Raw genomic sequence first — 19,085 nt, forward strand, 5'->3', positions numbered from 1 at the left:
GTGGCTGATGCATTAACAAAAATATGCTCATAATAAACAATGAAAATATTGCAAATTTGATAAATAAATGCAGAAAAAAAACCATTCCTCAATATTACAATTTGAAAGCTTGAACCACTTATTAAAGCTTCCATTAGAAAAAAGTATCAAACCCTTAATCACAGTAAAGGAGAGAAAATATGAATTCATGAAATGGTTTTCTATGCAAAATTGATGTTCCATTCTCCACTGTCATCATTTCATTGCGTCACCAAAACCCGGTGGCATTCCTAAGCTCTGAGCAATATCACTCATCCTTTCCTTCATGGCCTGAAAACGTAACCAACACCGCGTTTAAACAAATAACATCTGACAAGTGCAGATGAATTTTCATTCTTACTATTGAAATGTTATTTTCACCTTGACACTCTTCTGGTGTGCATCCTTGTAAGCCTCTGTGACTAAAAGTGAAACTTTCTGCAACAAAGATATTTATTATCATGGATATGTATGTAATATGAAGTTATGAGAGATCACTTGAATGTTGCATATACTCACTTCGGATCCCAATTCCATAGCAGCCTCGGTGATTTGTGTTCTTACTGGTTGTTGATTGCCTGATAGTGTCACCTGAAAAATAAATTTAATCAGAATCAAGTTAACAAATGAAAGAGAGAAACCGAGAGAATGGTAATACGGTATAAAGCTCGGCCAAGCAGGCTCCAATGAAAGGGTCGGATCCATTTGAGATTCGAGAAGAGCAAGAAAATGTCATACCTTTATTAACTCACCCTCACAGTAGCCATCAAACTCTGCTCTGCATAGTTAAACAAAGACAAAAACTCTATCGTGAATAACTCGTAAAACTGGGAAAGGAAAAAGAAATTAATGCAATAATTGTTAAGCAAGTATGTAAGTATGTTATACGCTGCAAGTTCTTTCTGTATTCTGCCTGATTCAACTTGGACAACCGCTTGCGCCTTCTTCACAGCCTCAAACAGATTTAGCATGTTTCCGGGCATTCCTGCCTAAATTCATTCAATGCACAGACCAGCAAATTAATACAAATACACTTGTCTACCAAAATATATAATGTAAAAACAACTAAAATGTATGATATATTTTTCGTTTTAGTGATATCTTACGATTTTTGTTGCGACTTTATGTTTTACGATCTTGTTATCCCCTCTCGATTTTACAAAAATAATTGGGTAGGATCTTCCAATCTTAGTTACGATCTTATGCTTTAAGATCTTACTATCCTCTCCAATCTTATGCAAGATCCTGATCTTGACAAACTAGTATACACATTAAAATCAAGAAGTTCACATGTCCGAGAAAGCTGCTAAATGGCAGTGTTATCTATGGTGATCCATTGCGGAGAGCCAAAATACTGTGTCATAGCAGATTATGGCAGAAAAGACTGCAATATCGGCCGATATAAATCATTACGGAGAGCCCAAAAACCGCCACTGATATCTGCCATGGCCGATATTCGATAACACTGCTAAATACTTGTGTAATTATTCATGCCATTAATCATTTACCTTGTGTACTTATTAAATGGTTAACTTTGGGAGCAGAACTTGTGAACATCAATACCAATTACCAATCAATCCACTTCCAAGTAAAACATAAACATGGCATAGAGGTCTATCATGGATCCAGTGTTAATAATATTAGAGAAAGATAAAGGAAGCATAGAAGATGAGTAAAGTGTGTTTGTATTGATAAAACTCATCAAGAGAGTATCTACAGATTGATTGATGTATATATAGAAAGCTGCACTAGAGACAGCTCAGCATAACAAACTGAGTTTAGCACTGAGAGCTGTATTACTCTAATATTTTTCCCTCAAATGGAAGAGTCTTCTGCCTAACTGCTGAAGCTCATTAGTGAAGAGTAGTCTTGTCCACCACTCTAAGATGATCTCTAAGAGCAAGGAATCTCAGAGCAGAAAGAGGTTTGGTCAGAATATCTGCATTTTGCAACTCAGCAGGAATGTGCTCAACACAAAATGCGTTGTTGAGAACTTTTTCTCTAAGAAAGAAAAATATCTAACTCCATGTGTTTGGTCTTGGCATAAAGTACAGGATTGTGAGATAGAGATACAAGGCTAAGATTATCACAATAGAGAGTGGGAGATAGAGTGATGACTTGGAGTTCTGAGAGGAGAGATTGAACCCAAAGAACCTCTGAAGCAATGCTAGCCAAACTTCTGTACTCTGCCTCAGTACTTGACCTGGCTACCAAAGTTTGTTTCTTGGACCACCAAGAAACCAGATTGGGCCCAAGATAAATGCAAGATCCTGATGTAGACTTTCTATCACCAGGGTCAGAACCTCAGTCAGCATTAAAAAAGGCTGTAATTGGCATTGGTTTGGTAGGATTGGCAAGCATAAAGTGCAGTCCATGATGCAAATTGCCTCTGAGATATCTCTGAATTCTCTTTACAGCAACCCAATGACTTTGCAGAGGTTGAGACAGGAACTAACAGCCTTTTTAACTGAGAAGCTGATCTCTGGTCTAGTGATGGTGGCATACTGCAATGCCCCAACAACAGACCTAAAGTAGGAAGGATCAGGTAAATAGTCTGAACCTTGTCTTGGCCAAGAGATCTTTGACATATTTAGTTTGAGATAAGAATAGGCCTCCATGGGAAACCTTTGAGACCTCAATGCCAAAGAAATAATTGAGAGAATCAAGTTGTTTGAGAGAAAACTGAGCATGTAGCTAAGTGATGATATTTTGGATATGACTTGGGGAGTTACCTGTAACAACGATATCATCTACATATACCAACATGAAAATGGTATAGGTAGGTTTGCTTAGAGTGAATAATGAGGGATCACACTTGCTGGTGAGAAAGCCAAAGTTGTGAAGTGCAAAGGTGAGCCTTTCAAACCAGGCCCTAGGGGCCTGTTTTAGACCATAGATTGCTCTATTTAGTTTGCAGACAGAGTGGTATTTGAGGTGACAAAACCAGGAGGATGTTGCATGTAAACTCCTTCAGCCAAAATACCATTTAAGAAGGCATTGTTCACATCAAGTTGAGCTATATGCCATTGCCTAGAAATTGCAAGTGTCAAGACAATCCTGACAGTGACGGGTTTGACCACAGGAGAGAAGGTTTCTTGAAAATCAAACCTTGGACTTGGTGAAACCCTTTTGCCACAAGCCTGGCCTTGTATTTCAAAATGGAGCCATCAGGATTTTGCTTGATCCTAAAGACCCATTTACACCTAATAGCCCTTCTATTAGGAGGAAGGTTAGTGAGAGTCCATGTGTTGTTTTGCAGCAGTGCAGTATGTTCAGCCTGCATGGCTGCAAGCCACTAACGGTGTTTGAGTGCTATCTTATAGGAAGTGGGTTCCACTTCAGTTAGAAGGAGAGTAAGATGCAGCCTGGGTCGGACAATACCATCCTTGGCTCTAGTGACCATAGGATGAATATTTTGAGGATGAATGTTTGGTGTAGGAGGTTGTAAGTGAGAATTAGATGAAGTTTGAGAGGAAGAGTGTGAGGGAGACACTTGAGTCATGTTCATGCAATTGAGAGTTAGAGGGAGATGAGGAAGGAAGGGGAGAAGTATGAGGCAATATAGGTCTGATAGATGCAGATGAGTTCTGCTGTTGGAGAGATTGTTGTGGGGAAGAAGCAGATTCTAAGCTATTTTAAGAGGAAGATGAAACAGTAAAATTGGAGTGATGATTCTGGTTGAGAGTAGTAGGATTGGATTGAAATGATGCAAATGTGAAAGGGAACAGTGATGTGGGTTTGAGTGTGAGTAGGAGATGTCATGGAGGTAGAGCCAAACATAGAGGAGTAAGGGAACCTGATCTCATTGAAAATCACATCCTTTGAGATGTAGATTTTGCCATCAGGTGCTAAGCACTTATAACCCTTGTGTTGAGAAGAATAGCCCAAGAACAAACATTCCTTGGAATGATATGCAAATTTGTTAGGGTTGTAGGGTCTGAGGTGTGGATAGCAAAAGCACACCCAAACACCTTAAGGAACTTATAGTCTGACTCAGTGTAATGAAGATTCAGATGACGGGAGTTCATGCCTAAGACAGATGTAGGCATTCTATTGATAAGATATGTAGCTGCCTGAAAAGCATGATCCCAGAACTTTAAAGAGTGAGGCATGTGACAGTAAGGTGAGACTTGTTTCCACAACATGTATGAGCTTTCTTTCCACAAAGCCATTTTGGTGATGAGTATGTGGACAGGTAAGTCTGTGGAGAGTGCCTTGCTTAGTGAGTAAAGGAGTAAGGGGTTGAAAATTCACCACCTCCATCAGTTTGAACTGTTTTAATCTTATGGTTAAACTGAGTGTTAACATATGCCATGAAGTTAGTAAATGCTTAGGTGACTTCAGATTTTAGTTTGAGTAGAAAAATCCAAGTGAATTTTGTAAATGCATCCACACATGTTAGGAGATATTTGAAATTAGAGAGGACACCATAGGTGCAGGCACCCACACATCAACAAAAACTAAATCAAAGGGAGCACTATACACAATAGTAGAGTGAGTGGAAGGCAATCTATAAACTTTGCCTAAGCAGCAAACAGTGCAAAAATCAAGCTTAGATTGATGAGGAACAGGAATATTACATCTGGTGAGTACATTTTTGAGGACCTCATGATGAGGGTGCCCCAGCCTATTGTGCCACTGAGCATACAAAGAAGGACCTAGTATGGTGGCATCTTTATTTGTACTGGATTTGAAATCAACAGAATGTAGAGTTACTAGTGAGTGTGTGAACATTAGGTGATGTAGAATTAAGAGATGAAGGAGAAGTGGCATGTAGAGCACCAAAGGAATAGAGTCCATCCTTTCCAAGAGAACCTTGTAACACAACTTCAAATTTAGCATGAGATTTGACAAAACACATATCAGGATGAAACTCAAAATAAACTTGATTATCTCTAGCAAATTGGCTCACTCAAATGAGATTCTTGGTGATTTTAGGCACAAGTAATAGATTATTTAGTGAGTGTAACATGTGGTTTGTGTGTGGACTGAAATGAAGTATGACCAAAAGATTTAATGGACAGACCTTGACCATTACCAAGTAGCACCTGGTCAGATCCCAATTGTGGAGATGCTGTCTAGAAAATGATCTGCTGATTTTATCACATGATGTGTTGTCCCTGAGTATGGATACCACTGAGCTGTGGCAGAAGGACCAGGACAAGTGTCTGAACCTACTAGATAAGCTTGAGGTTGTTTAGTTGAAAATGAGGGATAGGATGGAGTTACTGATCCAGGAGCAAATCCAGGTGAAGGTGCACGCCATTGTGGACCAGAGGAGGGAGCACGCCATTGGTTTGGAAATTGTTGTTGATGACTGGATTGCTGCCAAGGAGTCACAGTTTGAGGGAGGTTAGTGAGCAATGACTGGATTGCGCCATTGATTGAAGCTTGGTTGTTGCACTGAGAGCCTGTAGTAGCATACTTTAGCATCATGTCCAGTTTTGTAACAAATTTGACACTGTACGCAAGACCTACTACCATTAGACCACCACCTCTAGAGTTGAAAGAACGACCACCACGATTATTGTGAGAAGCATCAAACTGTGGTAGAGATTCATGACTAGATAGGGGCGAAGTAGAATCAAGAATATCGGTGACTATCAATTGTGAAGTTGGTGTAAGATTACCTTGAGTAAGATTAACAGTGAGAGATTCTAGAGAGGAATTTCGAGGAGTACGATCCAGACGAGCCTCATATGATAACAACATTGTTTCAGCAACAACAATTTCACATGGTTGATCACGATACTGGATGATCGACGCAAGCGCCTGATACTCCGGCGGTAATCCATCAACATCGTTTCAAGCTGATCGCGATGCGACACCGGATCACCGATCGATTCCAGAATATCAAAGATCTGTTGAATGCGATCTAGATACTGCGCGATGGCGCCATCACGTTTCTCCATACTTCGAAGTTCATAGCGAAGTTGTCTGGATTTCGCGTAGATCTGAGTTCGTTGAAACTGATCGATCACGGTCCAGACTTCGTGCGCGTGAATGCATTTGAATACAGGAGGAAGCACGGATTCAGAGAGTGTAGTGAGAAGCCAGGTGAAGAGCAGCGAATCTTCTTGATGCCATAGCAGATACACTGGATTCTCGAAATCAGAAGCACGATCTTCAGTTGTAAGGTATCGTGGAGGAATCACCGGATTCACAAGATGACAATGCAGTTTGTGAATTCGAATAATACCTTCAACTTGTTGCTTCCATGAAAGGAAGTTGTTGTTATCGAGTTTGATATTGATCTGTTACGCAAAAGGTTTTGAAAGCATTTTTCAGTGAAGAAGCTTCAGTGTTCTTCAGCGATGCAAATTCCATCTGATGCGAAGAGTTTCCATCTGGTGATGATGGAGGAGATTGACGAGATCTAGAAGAAGTCATTGTTGGTGTGGATCACAAGCTCATGATACCATATTAGAGAAAGATAAAGGAAGCATAATAGATGAGTAAAGTGTGTTTGTATTGATAAAACTCATCAAGAGAGTATCTTCAAATTGATTGATGTATATATAGAAAATTGCACTAGAGACAGCTCAGCATAACAAACTGAGCTGTTTACGGCTAAGCATAACAAACTAATGCCAGATCAGCATAACAAATTGTGCTTAGCACTGACAGATGTATTACGGTAATAAATAATAGTGGATCGCAGGGAATAGGAGATCGCCAAAAAATTGGATATAAGAAATAGTGGATAGTGTAGCAGGCATATAGCAGAAGCCGCAACAGCTATCATCGATATGCAAAAAGTCACCGCTAAATCGCAATATCTATCAGTTTTCGTCGGGGTTGCTCAAAATCCTGATATGTAATGGTAGTATAGCGGTTCTACACCGGTTATTTAACCACGCTGCATGGATTGATATCATGAATACATGTCCTAATTAGGAACCATATAAAATATGTCGTGCATTAGAAATCTCTAAGAGTGTCCTTGTGAGTGCAAGAAAACTAAAAAGTCTTACTAGTGCTTCTACAGATTAAGTCTCTTGGTGGATCGAAGCCTATCATCATAATTTGTAACTCACACAAAACATACAGTTAGGAAGAAATATGGATACTAGTGATGTCAAATGCAAATCACGCAAAACTGTTATAGCGCCGCAATGACTGGTATTTTATAAAATTTTGTATTTAATAGGGTGTCACGAAACAAAGCTGTTTGTTCAAACTCCGCTATATAACAAAACTCATGGATCCACAATGCAAATTTGTTGCCTGTGTAAATAAATACTCATATGTAAGATTGATGGAAAAACTCACTGGACCCTCATTATCTTTTTTCCCTCCGAAAAGAGCATGGACTCGGAAACATCTATGACCAGATCCAACTTTTTGTAGTCCACGCCGGGATACTAATCTCATGTCAACTACATTGACACTGGAGCTTAGTTTACCTGTAGAATTAAAGCCAACAAGAAACAAATCAGCGTGATAACCAAATCATGTACAAATCCACACGAGTAAATAACAAAAACACATTCATAATTACTTTTATTATAAGTTTGATACATTCAAGGACTACCGTGACTGCTTCTGAAACAACTCAATAACAAAAACGATTATTTACTTATTATTTCACCATACCAGGTATTTTACCTCTTAATTTCCTGGCTATATTTCAAAAGCTAAACTTATTTTCAAATTTACTAATCAAACTTGAAAGTAAAAGTGCAAAAATGAAGGAAATTTTGAATCGCTGGAATATATCGTCATAAATTGAGGAATGAATAGGAAAAAAACAGAAACATAAATTGACTTACATAGAGATGACGAAGGTGGGAGGATGTTTTTGCATTGAGTGGCTCCATGGATGTGGCCTGCGAGAGAAACCGTAAACGCCATTGGTTAGGTTCTTCTTTCAAGTGGTGTGGAAGATAGATATAGATAATTGGATATTTTTAACCGAACCAACACGACTACATTAACTTTAACGAAACTTGTTTCAGATTACTGTTACCACCGACCGGTTAACAAAAGTACCGCCCCGGCCCAAAAGGCTAAAAAAATATAGGTTTCCACAACAAACTAAGCATGTGTGTCTATAGTGAAAAATTTTAAAATTGATTTTAATATAAAATAATTTGTATTTGGATATATTATGACAAAAGTGATTTAAATGAAAATATCCAATTATCTATATCTATCTTCCACACCACTTTTTTAGTCATTACATTTTGGGTATGATATCCCTTCTAATAAATTTAGTTTGATCGCCAACACTAACCACATATGGAATGTGTGTACCATCAATTGCTCCTATGACATTTTTATAAAATAGCTAATATTGTTAATCATTTCTAATTTTTAATGACTATCATGGAACAAAGGATCTTCAGGCTTAATATATTCCATATAGACAAATGGGTGGCTGATTGATACAGTACCATAAGAGTGAGAAAGAAGAAGAAAGATGTAATTCTCATATATTGATCATCAATAGAAAGGGTACAGAGGCACTTATATATAGAAATCTCAAGACTAATAAATTGTACAACTGGCATACAACTGTAACAGCACTACACAATAACAAACTAATAGTGAACTAATCTACTCTCTATTAGTCCCCCTTAGAAACTGAGGGTGTGTCAACTAAACTAAGTTTATTGAACACTTTCAGTTTGTCACGCAGTGGTAGGAACTTGATGGCTAAGAGAGGTTTGGTCAACAAGTTTGCCCACTGATCTTGAGCAGGAACATGCTCCACAATTAGGTTCTTAGAGATCATTTTATCCCTTACAAAAAATATGTCCAATTCCATATGTTTTGTCCTATTGTGCAAAACAGGGTTATGTGCAAGAGTTACGGTGCTTAGGTTATCACAAAGCAGTTTAGGAGTGTGAAATCTGCAGTGAAGTTCCTGCAGTAGAGACTGCACCCAGATGATTTCAGATGCTAGTTGAGCCATGCTCCTGTACTCAGCTTCAGCACTTGACCTTGCCACCAACTGCTGTTTCTTGGACCACCAAGAAATAAGATTAGGACCTAAAAATAAGCAAGCTCTTGAGGTTGACCTCCTGTCATCAGGATCTGATGCCCAGTCAGCATCACAGAAACCAAGTAAAGACAGAGGTTGATGAGACACAGCAGGTTGAATCAATAAACCATAGTGCAGAGTCCCACTGAGATATCTCAGTATTCTTTTAACTGCTTTCCAATGCTCCTCCAAAGGGTTTGACAGAAATTGGCACACTTTACTAACAGAGAACGAGATCTCAGGCCTGGTGAGTGTAGCATATTGAAGAGCACCCACCACAGACCTGAACTGTGTGGGATCAGAGACTGGTTCAAACCCAAACCTAGAAAGTTTACTAGTAGACACCATGGGAGTGGGCATGCCATTGGCATTGAGCATGTTTACTTTGGCTAGCAGATCAGTCAAGTATTTGGCTTGGGAAAGAAGCAAGGAACCATTGGGCAGATGAGTCACTTCTATGCCAAGGAAATAGTCCAAACTCCCAAGCTGTTTGAGGGAGAAATCAGAATTTAACTTAGTAATTAAGCCACTGATAAAGGCAGAAGAATTGCCAGTGATGATTATATCATCAACATACACCAAAACCATAATGCTTAGGTTGCCAGTATGAAGGAGAAAGAGGCTAGGATCACACTTGCTAGCATGAAACCCATGACTTAGGAGAGAACCCTTGAGTTTATCAAACCAGGCTCTTGGAGCCTGCTTGAGGCCATAAATGACTTTGTTTAATTTGCAAACCAGAGTCTTGTCTGCAGCTTCAAAACCAGGAGGCTGCTGCATGTAAACTTCCTCTTCAAGTGTGCCATTTAAGAAGGCATTATTCACATCAATTTGCTGTATAGACCACCTGTGAGTCACAGCAAGAGTGAGAACAGTTCTGACAGTTACAGGCTTGACCACATGAGAGAAAGTTTCTGTAAAATCACAGCCAGCCTGTTGATGGAAACCTTTGGCCACTAATCTAGCCTTGTATTTGTTGATGGTTCCATCAGGGTTCTCCTTGACCCAAAAAACCCACTTGCAGCCAATTGGCTTCCTAGAAACAGTTGGAGACACCGAGGTCCAGGTCTGATTCTTCAACAGTGCATTATACTCATCTTTCATGGCCTGAAGCCAATGAGAAGAAGACAAGGCTTGTCCAACAGAGCTAGGTTCCATGTGAGTAAGTAAGAGAGTAGGATGAAGTTTAGGCTTAGTGATGCCACTCTTAGCTCTTGTTTGCATGGAGTGAACATTGTTAGGATGAATAGAAGGGTTAGGAAGTGTGGGAACAGAATTCTTGGATGGCTCAGAGAGAGGGGTAGAAGAAGAGGAAATAGTGGCAGCCTCAACAATGTCAGAATGCAAAGGAGTAACAGACAGAGAATTGGTTGGTGTAGCAGATATAGAAGAAGAATTAACAGAGTCTGCAGGCATAGAAGGTAGGGCAGAAACAGGGGAAGCAGCAGAATTAGCATGAGTAGGACTGAAACTGCTAAGAGCTGCAGAGTGAGCATGAGAAGGAGTGGTGGGAACAGAGGGAATCTGAGTAATAGGCACAACAGAAACGACCCTAGTAGCAGAAGCAGGGATGGTAGAAGCAAGAGGAAAAGACCAGTCATAAGAGGTAGAAGAGGATGATGAGGGTTGCATAGTGACAGAAGATGGGAAAATAGTAGAGTAAGGAAACTTAGACTCATTGAAAATAACATCCCTAGAGACATAAATTTTTCCAGAAGCAGATAGACACTTGTAGCCCTTATGAATGGTGGAGTAACCAAGGAAAACACACTCTTGAGATCTAAAATCCAATTTGTGAGCGTTATAAGGGCGTAGGAAGGGAAAACAAGCACATCCAAAAACTCTTAAGTGAGCATAATCAGGAAACTTGTGAAACAACTTGAAATATGGAGTTTTATTCTCAAGAGACACACTAGGAAGTCTGTTAATGAGATAAGTGGCTGTAATAAAGGCATGATCCCACATTTGAAAAGGCAAGTGAGAGTGAGCTAACAGGGTCAAGCCTGTTTCAACAATGTGTCTGTGCTTGCGCTCAACAATATCATTCTGATGGTGGGTATGGGGACAGGTAAATCTATGAACAATTCCAAGATCATTGAGGTATTTGGTGAGAGGCCTAAACTCACCACCTCCATCAGTTTGAACTACTTTGATCTTATGGTTAAATTGAAGTTCTACCATAGTTTTGAATTGAACAAATTGGGAAAAGGTTTCAGACTTTAGCCTAAGAGGGAAGATCCAGGTAAACCTAGAGAAAGCATCTACACAAGTCAGAAAATAGGTGTAATCACCTGAAGATTTGATAGGTGCAGGGCCCCATAAATCACAGACCACTAATTCCAAGGGATGAGTGTAGACTGTGGTAGAGAGGGAAGTAGGAAGTCTGTGAGATTTGCCTAAGCAACAAGCAGAACAAAACTCTGCTGCAAACTTAGAAGGAAGAGAAATGCAGCAGGTTTTGAGCACTTCAGCAAGGACTTGATGATGGGGATGACCCAACCTGGTATGCCACAAAGCATACTTGCTGAGAGGGTGAACAGAATTGGCAGTAGAATAAACCATAGGCAAATTAACAGCAGAAACATCACTTTTATTCACAGAAAATGAAGTATTACAATCAGTAACAATATGACTATTGTCATTAGAATGAGAAACAGTGTTACATGAAACCCTATGATTACAATTATTCAAGTCTAAAGTTGTGCTAGAGTTGAGACTAGACAAAGACTTGGACACTTGAGAAGAGGGAAGCTGAAACTTGTAAAGACCATCATCTCCAACAATACCATGAAGAAGCACCTCAGAAGAACCCTGAGATTTTACAAGACAAAAATAGGGGTGAAATTCAAAGAAAACCTGGTTATCTTGTGCAAATTTACTCACACTAATGAGATTTTGGTGATGTGAGGAACAAGAAGTAAGTTGTGAAGTGTGAGTGGTTTGTGAGACTAGATGAGAAGAGGGAAATTTCATGGAACCTATGGAGTTGATGGACAAACCTTGTCCATTTCCCATGAAGACTTGTTCAGAACCAGTCACAAATTGAGCATCAGGCGCATTAGAAGAATCAGGTGTAACATGATATGACGCACCTGAGTCTGGATACCACCATTGGTTGCTGAAGTTGGAATCAGAACTAGCCACAAAGGCTTGAGGTAGAGAAGGTCGTGGTGCAGCTGATCTAGGCGAAGGATAACCAAACGCAGGAGCATAAACAGGAAGAGCATTCACCAGAAATGGATTGAAGGGAGCACGTTGCGGTGGAAACGACATTGAAGAAGACTGGGAGTACCTGTAGTAACAGACAGATGCATCGTGTCCACCTTTGTGACAGATTTGACATTGAGTCTTGCCAAAACGACCACCGTTACGACCAAAACGACCACCACCACGCCCTGAACGGCCTCCTCTTGAGTTGTAACCATTGTTTTCAGCGTGAGCAGTGACGTGACTAGTACCAGTGGGAAACGAGTCAGAAGTCTGAGAAACAAAATCAGCCGGAGAAGATGATTCAGACGACGGAACCTGCGTTAAATTAACAGATGCAGGTTCAGTAAGAATCACTTTCCTGTGTTTCTCCAATCGCGACTCATGAGCAAGAAGACTTGACTCAAGATCCTCTAACATACTGAGATCTTCCTTGCTATTGACAGCAGCAACAATAGAATCATACTCCTCAGGAAGTGCATCCAGCACAATCTCAATTAGGTTACGAAGCGGAACATGATCGCCAACTGAAATCAACGATTCATTGATTTCGCGAACACGCGCCATGAACGCATCAATCGTGAGATTGCCTTTGGAGAGACGACGTAGTTCGGAGCGTAATTGACGAGCCTTCATCGTGAGTTGCGCGGCGAAGTAACGGTGAACTTCCGTCCAGACTTGCCACGTGTGAGTACAGTCAACGAGTTTGGGAAGAAGAGGGTCAGAAATCGTGGAGAGAAGCCACGTGCAGACGAGAGCATCCTGCTGCTCCCAATCGAGATACGCATCCATGACTTCACCAAGATTCGGATCAGAAGTCACCGGAGATCGCCGCGGAATCATCAGAACAGTGACAAAGCGTTGAAGCTTATGGCCACGCACAACTCCATCGATTTGCTGCTTCCATTGCTTGAAATTTTTATCACCAAGCTTAACAGAGAGCTTGACGTGAGCGGAAGGAAAAGCGTCGTCGCTGCGAAACGGTGACGCCATGGATGAAGATCACTGGATCGGAAAACTAGAAGTTCTAGATACCATGATACAGTACCATAAGAGTGAGAAAGAAGAAGAAAGATGTAATTCTCATATATTGATCATCAATAGAAAGGGTACAGAGGCACTTATATATAGAAACCTCAAGACTAACAAACTGTACAGCTGGCATACAGCTGTAACAGCACTACACAATAACAAACTAATAGTGAACTAATCTACTCTCTATTACTGATCCATAAACTTTTAATATTGGGAAAAAATTATAATATTTTTTAATTAAGTTTTAAATTTTACAAAATAGAATAATTTATCAATAAAAAATTTAAAAATAATTTATAATATTTAAGATGATATTTTTTATTTAAAATATAATTTATTACATAAAAAACTATGTGGTTAAAGTCAAAGAGTTGGTAAAATTAAAATATTAAAATAATTTATTTTCTACACTTTTTATATTTATTTCATCAAAAATTAATTATGGTTGTATGTATGAGAATAAAAAACCTAAGATTTTTTTAGATTTTTTTTAAAATAATCATTTTTTAAATTTAAATATCAATTTAAAATTTTCAAAATGATTATCAAAATAACCATTTTTTCCTACTGATGCGTCAGTTGAATTGGCGCATCCAATAACCATTCAATGGAGGCGCCACTAGAGTTGGCGCATGCTTGCAATGTCATTGCATTTAGGCGTCATTGGAGATGATGCATGTATGTGTGGTTGAGTGTGTGCGTCCATGCATCTAGTGTATGCATGTGTGCTTGTGCCATGTGTGTGTGACGCCTAGGGTATCGGCGCATGCATTCATGGCATCATCTATAAATATCATGCGCATCTCCCATATTTTTTCATACAATTTCTTACCCTCCTTCCATTTTTCTTCATTTTCCTCCAATCTCATTCAATTTTATGTTCTTTAACCATGTCTAAATACATTCACAAGAGAAATGCCGATTTAATCTTTTCAGCAATGCAACCTCCTATAAAGATTCGACTTTGGAATATAGAATCGTTCGAACGTCTTAATAAGACGTTGAACCGTTTGTTAGATGGAGAAATTGCAGAGGGTGAAAGGATTAGAAGAATTCAATATCTAGAGTCCACGTTCAACCAAAATGGAGAAGTGTGTGCATCGGTGGATATTAAGGCTGACAAAGATGTTCACAAGATGATGTATAATATGTTCAAAATTGTTTTGATGGTTGTAATTGCATAGTTATAGTAATGACGTTCTATTTGTTGTAATTTATTGTGTTATTGCTTATGTGTTGCTTGTGTGTTGAATGTGTTGTATTTGTTTGTGATGGTATTTCCTCACAAAGTTATCATATGAAATAAATGTTGTTTTTAATATAAAGCAAAAGATGTACAATTAAAATGATCTTGTTGTGCTTGTTCTAACACTATGACAGTTAGTACGATTGTGGCCGGGTTGGGGAGAGTTAATGGCTCAACCACAACCATAGATACAGGTCTTTCACAAGGATAAGGCATCTTCAACTCCAAAGCTCTCTTCTTCACCCAAAGAGTATAAGCTTCAAAAGCAACACAATTGCACGGACCAAGCTCGGATCTTCCTTTCCTATGCACATTATGTCAAGCATGCACAATCTTCTGCTTCAAATGGTGGGGATCTTTACCCTCTTGATAGAAAAGACCTTCTAACAAAGTGTTATTAGGTTTGTCTCTCAAGGGGAACCCAAGGTGACGATGAGCCAAAGTAGGGTTGTAGTTAATTCCTCCTTGTGTACCAATGAGAGGCACATTAGAGAATTCACCACAACTGTCAATAATCTCCAAACTGCTCAAAGAAGGATCATATCAAACTATATCATCATTAGTGAGAGACATAAGTCTCTAAGACCACCGTAGACATTGTTTGTTCTCCACAAAAGCAGGTGTCTGAGGCAAGTGCGAAATAAACCACTTGTACAGAAGAGGAATGCAACAGACAATAGTTCCACCACCCTTAGAATTCCTTAGATGCAAAGAGAAGTATATATCATCCAACAGAGTAGGCATAGGATTCCCAATCAAGAAAAGTCTGATGGCGCTAACATCAACAAGATCAGACATGTTTGTATTACAAGGATCCAAACACCCTAAGATGATTAACACTAGGCTTTAATCCTGACTAAACCTCCTCAAGAATGTTTTGTTCATAAAATTCTTTATGGGACACTTGTTTAGAATGTATGATGCTGTTGTTACAACCTCGTTGCAAAATTCATGTGATAATTTCTTCTATTTTATCATGCTTATAACCATACTAATAATGCTTTTATTCCTTTTATCAATTTTTTCCTTTGGTTCTTGACAAACCCTCCTCCATTCTTGCTTGATGATCCGGTCTTATCTTCAACCTTTTGTTTTTCTTTATGTTGATTCTTGCCTTTGTTCTTCTTCCATATTTTTGCTAGCTTCATAATTCTTGAATGTTTCCAAGAGTTCTTACTCATATTTCTTCTCATTTCCCCTTTCTCCTACCTTTACTTCATGAGCTTCAAGGGTACTTTGCACGTTGTCAATCTTCATGTTATCCAAATCATTTGTCTATTCTATGGTCACCATTATGTGATCAAAGAAGGGAGGCAGAGTTCTCAAGATTTTCTTAATCTTATTCAATTCACTAAGAGATTGATCACACAACTTCATTTGGTTTGTAGGAGTTAGTAATATTGACATGTGATCATATATTTTGTCATTATTATTCATCTACAACAAATCAAGTCACATTTTCAAATATTTCAACTTTAACCTTCTTGACTTTGGCATCACCACCATAGTTTTTTCCCAACTTATCCCATGCGGCCTTTGAGTTGGTTTTAGCATAGTCCTTTTCAAAGACCTTTGAATCCACACATTGATGAATAAGGAACAAGGAATTTCAGTCTCTCTTCTTATTTTCTTTAAAGGCTTTTCTTTGTGCTTCACTTGTAGTTTAAGGCAAAGTTTCCAAACTAGTTTCCACCATATCACAAACAACATGTGCACCAAAAATTACTTTCATCTCAGTCACCAACTTATCCCAATTCTTTCCTTCAAGAACTAGTAAATATGTTGTGAAATTTCTATGACCCACCATGATGGAACTCACTTACAATCACTTGAATCCTTATGACCTTTCTTGCTTTTGATACAAATTTTTTAGGGATAAATTATTATGAGATGGAGAAGATAGAGAATTAAGTAGAAAATAGATATTAAAAAGAAATGAGAGAAGTAATAATATTATTATTTATTCACATAAACATTTTATATAGCTATATGTACTATGATAATTTTATTGGGCCATTAAGGCAGCCCATGGTAAAACTAAGCTAAGTACAATAATGGTAGACTCAATCACCCGACTAGGTTCGGTCGCCCATTTGGACTTGGTTGCCCGAATCTGGCCTTGGGCGCTCGATCTGGTATCTACAATTTGTTTCCCTTGTTAAACATGGATTCTTAGGTGTTATTCATAAGAAAAACTTTCCCCCACCCTTTAGGGAAGAATGAGTCTTCCACTACTCCCACACTCCTGGTCATGGAATGAGGAAAACTACCGCTTGACTTCCAAGGCCAAACCCAATAAGTCATATATAAATACCTCAATTCATGATTGAGGAAGACATTCACTAATTCCATACAAGATATATAAATAGTCTCTTGCAACCCTAAGCAAGCAAGTTTTTGCCTCGTTGTAATTTTTAGCAAGTACACTATAGTTAGTCGTTACATGCACAAGAACTAATTGTTTTACACAACAATCTTAAAACATAAAAGTTTTAATATCCTTTTTTGTCCTGTATCTTTCTGCCAGGGTTCATGTTGGTCCCATAACTTTAAAAATATCTATTTTTCTCCCTCAACTTTACTAACTAACTCAAGTTTTTCCTTTTCACACATTTTCCTAAAAATGGTGTTAAATATTTTAATGTTTCGTCATGGTCATCAATAATTGGCATCCAGGTCATATTCATATGTTATAAACCTACACATCTTCTTGAAATTAGGGATTCGTTTTTAATATGTTTCCTCATGAAATTAGAGATTCATTATCTTCTTCTTCAACCTTATGTTGTCTTTCATTGTCATGTTTTTTCAGAGAATAACCATTCCCAAAACAATGAACAACAATGTGTTCTATAAACCCGTCTCACTCTCATAAAGTATTTGGTAATGGGGGAAACGACATTAACAATTATGAATCAATGGCTTACTCTACTTTGAATAAGCTATGAAAACCTAATTGTTGGTGTGGTAGCTTAGTCGTGCTTATAAGGCCTACAACGATTAATAATTTTGGGAGAAATTATGGGGATGTCCATACCATATGTTAAGATGTCTATACTTTTCACCAATTTGATTTTGGAATGTGGGTGATGTTTTCCTGGATTTATGTAGGGGACTACTCAAATTGAGTGCGACTATTTTGATTGATTAATTATGAAGTGTGAGATGAGAATGGAATTTCTATCACGAAGCAAAAAGGGAGGTTACAAATTTCACCTTGCTCAAGACTCCTTTTCTTTTTTGGTTTTTCTGTCATCTTTCTATAGAGTGGTGGTTGCACATCATGGTAGTTATCTTTACCCATGAATTATATCCATTAACGGGATAAATAACAGGGTTGTACACTTCTCGATACTTGGATTTTTTTGCAAGTATCAGGAATATACTCTTTTGTCTTGTAGTTCCTACTCTTCATGGAAGAAATTGCATGAACACATAGAAAGATTGTGAGCTTCCATTTCCTGCATAAGCATTTACATTCCTCCAAGTTGACTAAAAATTTATTTCAAGAGTTTTCAATGTTTCTAACATCAAAAATATGCTTAACTGACATCCTATAACATGAATAAAAGTGTGTTATGTCTATAACATCAAAAAGTACATTATGCATCTAACAACAAAAATGTGGTTATTATAGTTACAATATCTTACAATCCATATGTTGGTGTAGTCATTAATTTCCTCAATTCTAAGTAACTGTCAAAGAGTACATTATGTATTAGTAAATATATTACCAAACATATTAAGCCAACTATTAGTAAACTACATTATTTCTTTCTAGTGTTTGGCAAGATATCTTCATCATCATAATTTACAAATCACATCCTATTTGATATCCACCTTCCCATCATGTATGTTATGATTTCTTCTAACATAATAACTATTGACTTAGCTCTTAATATTCAACAATAATAATGTTAAAGACCTCTAACATGTTGTTCAATAAGATATCACACTTAATTTTTGTCCTAAATTATGATTTGCTCCAAAACTTAGAAGGTGTTTTCATAATATGCTTAAATTTTTCTTCATTGCACCTCTCATTTCTCTAATCTCCCTTTCCTAAACTTGTGGATAAGTTGACTTAGTAGCCTTCCAAATATATTTCTTTCTTCAATTTTTTCTTGGACACTTCTTCGTAAAGTTGTTGTACATGTGACATACACAAAATATTTGCTCGACACCAAATAGAAGCTCATTTATAGCCGACAATTGACCCTACAAATCAAAATAACCAAGTTGTTAATAATACTACATAAACACACTACATGCATTAAAAGTTACAAAAAAAACATTCAAATACATTTTGTTGATCTGATAAGAATGTATAGGTAGAACATTGAGTCCTACCTCAAAGATCATCAATTAATAGTTCTAACCTTCATTAATTTCATCATCATTCACCTCAACTTCATTCATCTCACCATCGTTAACCCTAACATAATTGGCTCCACCTCCATTCACCTCAATCTCATCTTTTGCAGGATCTTTGACAATTTCTTCATACAACTCCCAATCTCACATTCTTCATGAAGGATTACAACATCATATATGTTTATAGCTTCATCCTTTACAAGACCATCATAAAAGTCA

At 38.0% G+C, this 19,085-nt stretch overlaps 1 protein-coding gene across 1 annotated transcript; it reads right to left on the reverse strand.

Moving 5' to 3' along the window:
• Positions 1 to 12: 12 nt before the first annotated feature.
• On the reverse strand, positions 13 to 7,958 carry LOC127138440 (nucleoid-associated protein At4g30620, chloroplastic). Its single transcript, XM_051064893.1, has 7 exons — positions 7,791 to 7,958; positions 7,291 to 7,424; positions 907 to 1,007; positions 757 to 796; positions 538 to 609; positions 400 to 456; positions 13 to 309 (listed from the first exon to the last, which is right to left on the reverse strand). The coding sequence occupies exons 1-7, from the start codon at positions 7,870 to 7,872 to the stop codon at positions 235 to 237; spliced, it is 561 nt and encodes a 186-aa protein (XP_050920850.1). The 5' UTR covers positions 7,873 to 7,958; the 3' UTR covers positions 13 to 234.
• Positions 7,959 to 19,085: the final 11,127 nt, after the last annotated feature.

Source organism: Lathyrus oleraceus, chromosome 4 (genome assembly GCF_024323335.1).
Source record: "Lathyrus oleraceus cultivar Zhongwan6 chromosome 4, CAAS_Psat_ZW6_1.0, whole genome shotgun sequence".
Taxonomy (NCBI): Eukaryota; Viridiplantae; Streptophyta; class Magnoliopsida; order Fabales; family Fabaceae; genus Lathyrus; species Lathyrus oleraceus.

What these genes read in the sequence shown, in the direction of transcription:
- LOC127138440 (XM_051064893.1), bottom strand. Translation starts at nt 7,872, where the DNA reads ATGGCGTTTACGGTTTCTCTCGCAGGCCACATCCATGGAGCCACTCAA. An exon ending in ATACAGAAAGAACTTGCAGC is followed by an intron (nt 797 to 906) that starts GTATAACATACT and finishes TTAACTATGCAG; the next exon opens with AGCAGAGTTTGATGGCTACT. An exon ending in GTGAGGGTGAGTTAATAAAG is followed by an intron (nt 610 to 756) that starts GTATGACATTTT and finishes TTTATTTTTCAG; the next exon opens with GTGACACTATCAGGCAATCA.